At 36.1% G+C, this 10,662-nt stretch overlaps 1 protein-coding gene across 1 annotated transcript; it reads left to right on the top strand.

The window, feature by feature from the left end:
* Positions 1-6,848: 6,848 nt before the first annotated feature.
* On the top strand, positions 6,849-9,764 carry LOC143590939 (putative alpha,alpha-trehalose-phosphate synthase [UDP-forming] 11). Its single transcript, XM_077071275.1, has 3 exons — positions 6,849-8,901; positions 8,969-9,239; positions 9,406-9,764. Exons 1-3 carry the CDS (start codon positions 6,947-6,949, stop codon positions 9,706-9,708), a joined length of 2,529 nt encoding a protein of 842 aa, XP_076927390.1. The 5' UTR covers positions 6,849-6,946; the 3' UTR covers positions 9,709-9,764.
* Positions 9,765-10,662: the final 898 nt, after the last annotated feature.

Raw genomic sequence — 10,662 nt, 5'->3', positions numbered from 1 at the left:
TAAGTTAAAGTCTTCCGCTGTATTAATTAAGATTTTCGGGGGTGTGACATCGGCCACGAGTCTGGACGGATGGAGCCCCTAGCGGTCCACCTATTGAGAGATTCCCCGAATAAAACCCGACCCCCACGCCCGCCAAACTGAACGACAGCGAGGATATGGTAAAACTGGACGAGATCAGGACTCGAACCCTGGCAAGCTAGGATCATCCCTCATATCTCCCATATAAACTGGTATGAACTTTTATCTTGTTTTGCTTGGTTATGAACTTTTATCTTGTTTCTAGCTTGTATATCAAAGATCTATCAAGAATCTAAGTTCGTTTGATCTCGGATCTTCCTCTCTCTCTCGGCCGTGTATGGTGTAGGTGTATCTGTCTGTTTTTGAGTGTGTAGAGATTATGGAAATATGGAAATGAGGATTTAGGGTTTTAGAGGGGTTTAAGGGAATATTTATACTCTTCAAAGCCCATGGACCTAAGGCCCATATCATTCTTTATTCTATCTCTAATTATCCAAGTCCATGCACTTTACTTAATCTAATTTAAATATTAACATACACCTAACAACATAACTCCTTTTTATTATTATGAAATTTAGGATGTTACATCACTAACATAAAAACACATCTTAACAAAATTAGTAAATATACAACTTAAACCATGAAATTAAAAGATAGTTTTTTTTAAAAAAATTCTGATATCAAATAATCATATATATATATATACACCAACTCATTTCATAACAATCTGTTTTAAAAATAAAATTTGTTTTCACATAAACAAAAGGCTATATAAATATGAAAGATTAACATTTTAAACGAAAATACATACTTAAATGATAGAAACATATAATGGATTTACATCAGGTATTAATTGGACAATAACTTACCTATATGCACACGGTCAAAATATTAACATTCAAACAAGAGTTTTATATAAAAGCCCACTAACATAAAAGAAAAAACAATCCCAAAAAGTTCTAAGCCCAAATATATAAAATCCCACAAACATAAAAACATTTCTTAACAAACTTATATATAAGTGTTGAACTCGAGCAAAACAGGCACTTCGAGCAATGTATTTATTCGAGCAATGTATCTTATTCGAGTAAAGTTATCTTCAAGATATGCTATGGAACTCGAGCAGACCAGACACTTCGAGCAACGTTTCTACTTATTCGAGTAAGGTTAAGTTTCAAGCATCGTCCAAGCTGCACTTAGTCGAGCAAAGGTGTTCTTCAGTCGAGCACCGTTTGTGTTAGATCAAACACTTGACATATAAAAGCTTAAGTCAAATTTTCAAGTGATTTTGTGGGTCGGGCAAAGATACAATAAGAAGATCTCAAGCATACCCGAGTATACTATGTTTGCTGGAATAAGTCTTTATTAGCCCATTAAAAACATACTTTATAATCCCATTAAAAACATAACATTATTAACACAGTTTTTGTATTTAAAATATTACACCATTAACATAATTTTTGTTAATAATAAAAAACTTCAAGTAACCTGCGTAACGCGGGCTAAAAACTAGTGTGTGTATATGTGTGTGTATGCACTGGCGGAGCCACACTATGATCATCAGGTTCAGTCGAACCCGGTTTTTTCTTGGTTTTATATATAACCTATAGTATCGAACCAATGAGCGAACCCATTCTTTTTTGGCGAACGAACCTAGTGTCATTCTAAAAAAAGTATTCGGACCCATTAATTATGAAAATTTTAGCTAAATTTGTTATAGTGGTGAATATTGTTTTTACAATATATCAAAAACTTTAAAAAAATAGCTAACAAACATTATAGATGGGTCAATAATAACCCATATATAGATTATGCTTATAAAAACAATCCAATTTTGTCATAGAATTGTCCAGTAAACTTGACCCATTTAACATCCTTAAAAGTAATACCTAAACCAGACGACAACGGTCGGTCGACTGACTCTTTGTTTGATGAGCCTTCAATTGATCCAAACCTCACGACGGACATTACTTTGATTTTGCGTAATTAGAAGGGTGACGACTATATATAAATATACGGTGAGGTTAAAATAAGAAGTGGAGTATGTCTAAGAAGTGTAAAAAGTAATCTGATGTGTTAGAAATGTTGGTCTGACGGTGGATATGGAAAGTGTGTTTATTGTGCGGTGTTTTTATTTTAGTTGCGGTGTGTTTAATGTACGGTGTGTTTTATTAGATCTAATGGTAAAAACACAATTTCTGCACTTCTTAGGAAAAATCTACATCTTAATAATATTTGCATTTATTATATTGAAAACGAGTTCTTTTTTTTTTGACCCGCGATTGAAGATGTTATGAATCGTTTACAAAACATGAATATGTGTATGCAAAGATTATAATATGTAATATCCTTTTTATTAAATATGAATTTGGGAACTCCCCGTTTGGGCCCAAAAACATTGACGTTGAAAAAAAATCGAGCACCGGAAGATACTGAACCCATAGAAAAGATTTTCTGGCTACTCCACTCTGTGTATATATATTATATATGGAAGAATTAACATATAAATAGATTTATAATAAAAATTTGTGAGGGAGATATACTATAAAAAACTATTTTAGATAAGATATATCATATGAATTATGGATGCATAAAAGAATTATCGTGCATATAATTGAGAGTGTGGAGGTGAGTAGTCAATATTGTAATACTAACACCTCATGTTCATAAGATATAACCTAAAACTTTAGATTGTATATTCCATATTAAACAATTAATTTTGAATAATTTTAGCACCTTTAAAACAATTTATTTGGATTATTAAGACCCATATTAAATAATTGATTTGATTAATTCGAGCTCATTTTAAACAAACACGGAGGAACGTAAATGGGTAACTGAATAATCAACTCAAAAGCCTGTTTAGCTATTTTTGTTGTACGTTATGGAGAAGTTCATGCATGCAAGTACAAAACGTGATTAATTAACAAAAATGGAATCCATTCACTTAATTGAATCATAGTCGTCAAAAGTAAGGAATGGGAGCCTGTCGAGCCTCCGGCCCTCCCTCTCCGTTTTGTTCAATATTCACGCCTCTAAAACCATTAATTAGTTAGTATTATATATGTTATTATCCTCTGTATAATTCATTTATACATTAAACTATTAATCAATGGAACCAATTCCATTTAAACTATATCTTTGGTGTAACGAAACCAGTTCCGGTCCATTTATAAATTTATGCACACACAAATGATGATGCATAATTTTTATTTGCATGTGGTCATACGTACGTCTTTCATATATAAACATAAAGCATATATAATTAATAATTTATTAACAAAAGTTTTCCGATCATATGTAAAACGAAGGTTTTAAATTTTTTATATATTATTAATATGTATATTTGTTTAATATCTTTATAGTTATATTCTTATTTTGTATTTTAATTTTTAATATTTAATTATGATTTTTTTAAAATTGAAAAATAGGGGTAATTATTTGCAGCCGACGCAGATTGATTTTATTTAAATTTTGGTGTAGAAGTTTGTTTTGATCTACGACATACATATTAGTTTGTTTGCCATCGCTAACGTTTTGTTTTAGAGTCTGTTTGGTATGACGTAATGAAATGGAGGGGAATGGTATAGATAAGGAAATGAAATGAATAATATGGGAATGGGATGAATTAATACTTTGTCTTGATTGGTAGGGAAAAAAACTTCATATGAACAAAATACATACATCAAAATAAATAAAATAATCTTTCACAAAACAGAAAATAAGAACTAAATTACTAAATAATTGTGTGATCATCTTACTCGAGTGATAATTATTTTGTGATTGAAAACCAACAATGAAATATAAACATGAATATAGATAAATAATTGACCCTATAGACAACACCAATTATTGGTACTTATCTGTAAAGTTTAACAAACGAACATTATTCCTTGCATACAGTTTACCAACTTTAGTTTCATTCTCATTTGAGATAACAAACTTTGAAATAAAAAATTCATAGCAACTTTCTTTTATTTTCATTTTGAGTTGGTTTTTTTTTTAACAGAACGGCTTTTGAGTTGATTATAACGAAGAAGTTTTAAGGATTTGAATTTAGAAAAACAAATAACGTTAATTAATTATCTTAAACTTCAAATACAACTAAAACTTGGTTATCCAAATCAAACGAATGCTCCTTAATAGTTAATTTTTTGTATAACATCTCTTTTATTAACTTACATTGATTGTTTTATATTTGTCTTAATTGTGTAGATAGTAGAGAGACGATGTATATGCCCAACAAATGATATATAGAGAATGCGATAATAAATATTGCCTCATTAATATTTTACTGCTCCCTTAAGTTAAATATTATTTTAAACTGTTTTATTCTAAAAAACAATCTTTATTAAAATCGTAGCTAATGTTTATGCCCCGCATGCAGGCGTAAGTGGCCGGGGTCTCAAAATGAATGATAGAAGACGTAAGATTATGTGTTACGGGTTAATTAGCAATTTAGTATGTATGTAGTAGTTAAAGTGTCACTTCAATACGTCAGTGTCATATAGATAGATAGTAAGGTTTTAACTAGGTCACCCCTTAACTTGAGCATTGTGGTTTATGTAGCTTAATGTCACGAAGCTATCCCTTTGGCTTCGTGTGGTGTCCGAAGGCCAGCCAATCGGTTCACTCATGATCAGGGCTTGCTGGTTTCGTCCTGCCTTGGACTCATCAGGCGAGCGACAATAGCTCGCAACCAGCGATGCGTTCGTCACGACTAGGCATGTACGCCTTCTTTGCCGCTGAGGCCGTGCCCGATAAAGTCCAGGACGAGCCAACAAACCCAATTGTTTCAACACAAATCAAGCATTCGATCTTCAAATATTTGGTCAGTGACACTCTCCCACCACCGTAACCATGCACGTCCACGTGCATGCACATGTCGTCCCATGCCGACGTGCAAGACTAAGACGTTGGTCTTCCCCTATGCCATGCATGTCTGAAGGGCAAGCTCGCCGTCCCATACCAGCTCACAAGCCGAAGCCATGCGTTTTGAGAATGATTCACTCTGATAAATGGGACACCAGGTAGTTCTGCCAAAATGTGAGTAAGCCGTGTCGGTTAATTATGTCGTCGGATTATGTGACGCCGACGTTCGCCAAATTAGCAGACTTCAACCCAAATTACGGCTCTGCCACACTTTAAAACTTTTAACACGAGCACGGTGGCCTTCACTTCACTGGACCAGGGCGGAGCTCACGATCCCATACTCGCGGCTTACAAAGACCATTCGATCTTCTCCCACCACCATTGCATAACTCATCCTCGACAGTTTAAAGCTCTATTTGGTTGAGTGTGCACGTTCCGAAATATCTGAGGTTCGACTTGCTCTGATACCACTTGTCACGCCTTTGACTCCTTGTGGCGCCCGAAGGCCAGCCAATTGGTCCGCTCATGATGAGGGCTTGCTGGTTTCGTCCTGCCTTGGACTCATCAGGCGAGCGGCAACAGCTTGCAACCAGCGATGCGTTCGTCGTGCAAGCACGACTAGGCATGTATGCCTTCTTTCCTGCTGAGGCCGTGCCCGATAAAGTCCTAGACGAGCCAACAAACCCAAGCGTTTCAACACAAATCAAGTATCTCGATCTTTAAATATTTGGTCCGTAACATTAAGCTAACAATAACGGTAAAAGAAAAAAAAATTGGGTGCGTTAGGCTCAGCGTTTGGAGCATTATCAAGCTTGTGGCAACAATAACCCATAACACCCAATCTAATGACTTTGGGGTTTCTTTTAGTGAAAAGTAGTTAAATGATTTACCCGGGTTCATACGTGTAGCTTCAATTTTGATTAATTTCTTGTATTCTTTTAGCATGCCTTTTTTGTTGAGTTACCCTTCGGACTAGGTTCATGTGTCTAGTTACTTGCTAGTGCTCTTGTTTCTTGTTTTTAATATATTATTGCCTTTAAAAAGAAATAACTAATCATCGTTCTCTCTTTTTATATCTATTTAGTGGGTGTTTTGGATTCCTTATTTTACCTCCTTATAATTTTTCATTAAGTTAATAAGTTACAAAAGTGTAACTTATGTAACTTTTCCTCTCACAATATAAGCAAATCTCATACACTTTATTACTTTTCAAAAATTTAATAAGTTACAAGTTGGTAAAAATAAGCAATCCAAACACACCCTTACAATATTTATTTCTGTCATATTGAAAAGTGTGAAAGTATATACATAAAGTTTCAGAAAATAGTGAAATTTTAAAAAATAAAAGAAATGTGCCCATACCAAGTATACACGTATATATACATTGACACAAAATAAATACCATCAATATCATCTTTTTTAAAAATATATATTATACACTTCTATTTATAATTGATTCTTTATTAAACATGATATAATTAGTACTTTTGTATGTTATACTATCTGATATACACAACTCTTGAAAATATTAAGTTCCACCATATTTTTCAAAAATTATATTATACATTTCTATTTATAATTGATTCTTATTAAACATGATATAATTAGTACTTTTGTATGATAAAATATATGATATACACAAATCTTGAAAATATTCAGTTCCACCATATATTTCAAAAAATTATGTTATACATTTCTATTTATAATTGATTCTTATTAAACATGATATAATTATGATATAATTAATACTTTTGTATGATATAATATATGATATACACAAATCTTGACAATATTAAGTTCCACCACTATGTCATTTTACCTCATCGTCTCAATAAATATTTTATACACAAACGTTTTCAATTATTTAAATACACAATACACAATAATAATGTATTGATATACCAAAAGTAAAATATAATTATTATCATGTCTATTTATAGCTTTACATTGATTTAGCCAACTAAATAAAGTCGGTCTTTCATATTCACTTCTTCATTCTTATCCTCTCTATCACCACCTTCAATTTCATGAAACCCCCCAATTCCACAACCCAATTATGCTCTCTAGATCATCCTTCAATCTCCTCAATCTCGACGATTACTCTTGCGTAATCGATCGCCCGAGAATTCCCCAAATCATGACCGTCCCCGAACTCGACGAAAATGCCATAACCCGACACCCGAACGGGCGTCGGATTATCGTCGCGAATCAATTACCCGTGAAAGCCTGTCTTAACCCGGAAACGGGTAAATGGGTGTTTGAACCCGACCCGGATTCGCTAGTGTTACAGTTGAAATCCGGGTTAAAACCCGAAACCGAGTGTGTTTATATCGGGTCTTTACCCGTGGATATTAACCCGGCGGATCAAGAAGAAGTGGCGGTAAATTTATTTGAAAAGCTACGGTGTGTACCCACTTTTTTTACCGTTGACTTGGTCAACAAGTTTTATCATGGGTTTTGTAAGCATTATTTATGGCCATTGTTTCATTACATGTTACCCGTGACCCGGGCCCATGGGGTTCGGTTCGACCGGGTAGCGTGGCAGGCGTATGTGTCTGCTAATAAAATATTTGCGGATAAAGTGATGGAGGTTATTAACCCGGATGAGGATTATGTTTGGATCCATGATTATCATTTAATGGTGGTCCCCACATTTTTGCGAAAGCGGTACCATCGGATCCGGGTCGGGTTTTTTTTGCATAGCCCATTTCCGTCGTCCGAGATTTATCGGACGTTACCAGTCCGGGACAAGATTTTGCGTGCGTTGTTGAATTGTGATTTGGTCGGGTTTCATATGTTTGATTACGCGCGACATTTTTTGTCGTGTTGTAGTCGGATGTTGGGGTTGGATTATAAGTCGAAACGCGGGTATATTGGGTTAGAATATTATGGTAGGACGGTTAGTGTTAAGATTTTACCGGTTGGGATCGATATGGGTCAAATCGAGTCCGTGAAGTCGTCGTTGGAAACCGCGACGAAAGTCGTGGAATTGCGACTGCGGTACAACGGGAAGACGGTGGTTTTGGGTGTTGATGATATGGATATGTTTAAAGGGGTTAGTTTGAAGTTTCAAGCGTTTGGGAAGCTTCTAGAATGTTGCCCGGGTTTACGCGGTTCGGTTGTTTTGGTTCAGATTTTGAACCCGGCCCGGAGCCTGGGCCAGGATGTTCAAGAGGTCGAAACCGAGATGCAAACCGTGGCTCGTGAGGTTAATGGGAAGTTTGCGCAAAACGGGTACGAACCGATTGTGTTTGTCACCGGGCCAGTCTCGACGCAAGACAAGGTTGCGTATTATTCGATTGCTGAATTTGTTGTGGTTAATGCGGTTCGGGATGGAATGAATTTGGTGCCATATAAGTACACCATGTCGCGACAAAGTAACCGGGATTTGGATAAAGCGTTGCTACAAAACGAACCGGGAGAAAACCCGAAAGCAAAAAAGAGTGTTATTATAGTGTCTGAATTCATCGGATGTTCGCCCTCGCTAAGCGGGGCGATTAGGGTTAACCCGTGGAATATAGAGTCGGTAACTGAGGCTATGCGTTCAGCGATCACAATGCCTGATGAAGATAAAGAAATGAGACACGAAAAGCATTATAAGTACATTAGATCACACGACGTAGCGTATTGGGCTAAAAGTTTCGATCAAGATCTCGAGAGGGCGTGTAAGGAGCATTTTCATAAACGGTGTTGGGGTGTCGGGTTTGGTTTAAATTTTCGTGTCGTGGCTCTCGATCCCAATTTTAGGAAGTTATCGGTTGAACATATCGTGTCGTCTTATAATAAGACGAATAATCGGTTGATTTTGCTTGATTATGATGGTACCGTGATGCAACGCGGTTTGATTGATAAAACGCCTAGTAAGGAAGTTATTACGATATTAAACAACTTGTCGAACGACCCTAAAAACGTTGTTTTTATCGTGAGTGGTCGAGGGAAGGATTTGTTAGGCCCATGGTTTGATTCATGTAAAAATCTAGGTTTGTCAGCGGAACACGGTTGCTTCACTAGGTAAACTATTTAATATTGTTTATGATATTTTTACTGAGTATGGTTGTTGATGTTATTATCATTTTAGGTGGAATGGGGAGTCGGAATGGGAATCGTGTGGGTCGATAGATGTGGGGTGGAAGAAGATGGCATTGCCGGTGATGGAACATTACACTGAGGCGACCGATGGTTCTTTTATCGAGCCAAAAGAAAGTGCATTGGTATGGCATCATCAAGAAGCCGATCCGGACTTTGGAACTTGGCAGGCTAAAGAGTTGCTTGATCATCTCAAGAGCGTGCTCGCTAACGAACCCGTGGTAGTCAAACGCGGTCAACAGATAGTAGAAGTTAACCCCCAGGTAAACAAACTTAAATTTATAACAAACATATGTTTAAAAGTTGTGATCGTGCATAAGCTAGCAAACATAAATTTGGACTCATTTGGTTATTATTCAGGGTTGTTTTCATGCCTAAGAATTCATAAATTATATTACATGAACTATTCTAATAATATGCCTATTATAGGGAGTGAGTAAGGGGGTTGTGGTGAACCGACTCGTCACAACTATGCAAAGTAGCGGAAGACAGCCGGATTTCGTGTTGTGCATTGGTGATGACCAGTCAGATGAAGACATGTTTGAGAAGATCTCGAGCTCAATAGGAAGCCGGATTGCTGAAGTATTTGCTTGCACAGTAGGTCAGAAGCCGAGTATGGCAAAATATTATCTTGATGACACGGTAGATGTTATCAAGATGTTACATGGGCTCGAAGCAGTGTCGTCCCATGTAGCAAGAAATACAGGTTTTCATGTCGAAATGCAAACCTAGATTTAATATTTTAATATTTTTTATTTGACTTCTATAAAACATGGATTTGACTTTTATAATTTAGAAGAGAATCAAGTGGTTACGCCTTTTGTGCATACTATGTATACGCGGTGTTTCTAATTATTGTGTTTTTTATTATTTGGATGATGTTTGAAGTTTGGTACAAGGATGACGTGGACTCTGTGTTGGATTTTTAGTCATGCTTTCGTCTTAAATTATGTAAGTCAACGTACGTGGCCTAATTGGATTGGACTGGTTGTCGGCACGTACACGAAAGTTTGGAAATATAGTTTGTTGCTTATCCGTCAAGTTTAAAGTTTTTGAAAAGTCTTTTTTTTTTAAGTTCTCTATCCTAACATTATCCATTTAAAAGTGAATATTTTACCTAAGAATCTAGGATTATCCTATGTTTTAGTTTTTTTCATAAATTAATGAATGAATTTTAGCAACATAGTTGAATAAATAAAAATACTTTAATTCTTATTCAATAGTTATTTAGTTTAAAATAAAATAATGGATATGTTTAGTAACACTAGCTCGAAGCTGTTAGCTGGTGGCTTGAAGCTGGAAACTGCTGGTAGCTGTAGCTTTTATTGATATATTTAAGGGGTGTTTGTTATTTCCCAAAAGACCTGGCCTCTTTTGTCTGCGCCGACAACGCGCAGACATTGAGGCTTGCATACTGTTTGTTTCCGGTAGACAATTCATTAAAAAAAGCCTGTGCGCTCTCTTCTTGGCGCAGACATGGACCATTCACTTCTCACATCTTCTAAACTCTTTCAACTATTTACAATAACATCAGAACCACGAACCCTAGCCTCCATATCTCCAACCCTCTTCTCATCACCCCTTCCCCCACCTCCGGCACCGCCCTCCACTCGCACCTCCGTTGCCGCCCTCCAGCCCCACATCCGCCCGCCGTACTCTCCAACCCCACCTCCACCGCTGCACTCC

The sequence above is a fragment of the Bidens hawaiensis genome, unplaced genomic scaffold (assembly GCF_021521415.1).
Source record: "Bidens hawaiensis isolate Kalapana, Puna unplaced genomic scaffold, B.hawaiensis_p1.1 tig00039073_1, whole genome shotgun sequence".
In the NCBI taxonomy this organism is placed as follows: domain Eukaryota; kingdom Viridiplantae; phylum Streptophyta; class Magnoliopsida; order Asterales; family Asteraceae; genus Bidens; species Bidens hawaiensis.
The sequence above is the reverse complement of the archived record's forward strand: the minus strand, read 5'-3'. Positions and strand labels throughout refer to the sequence as shown.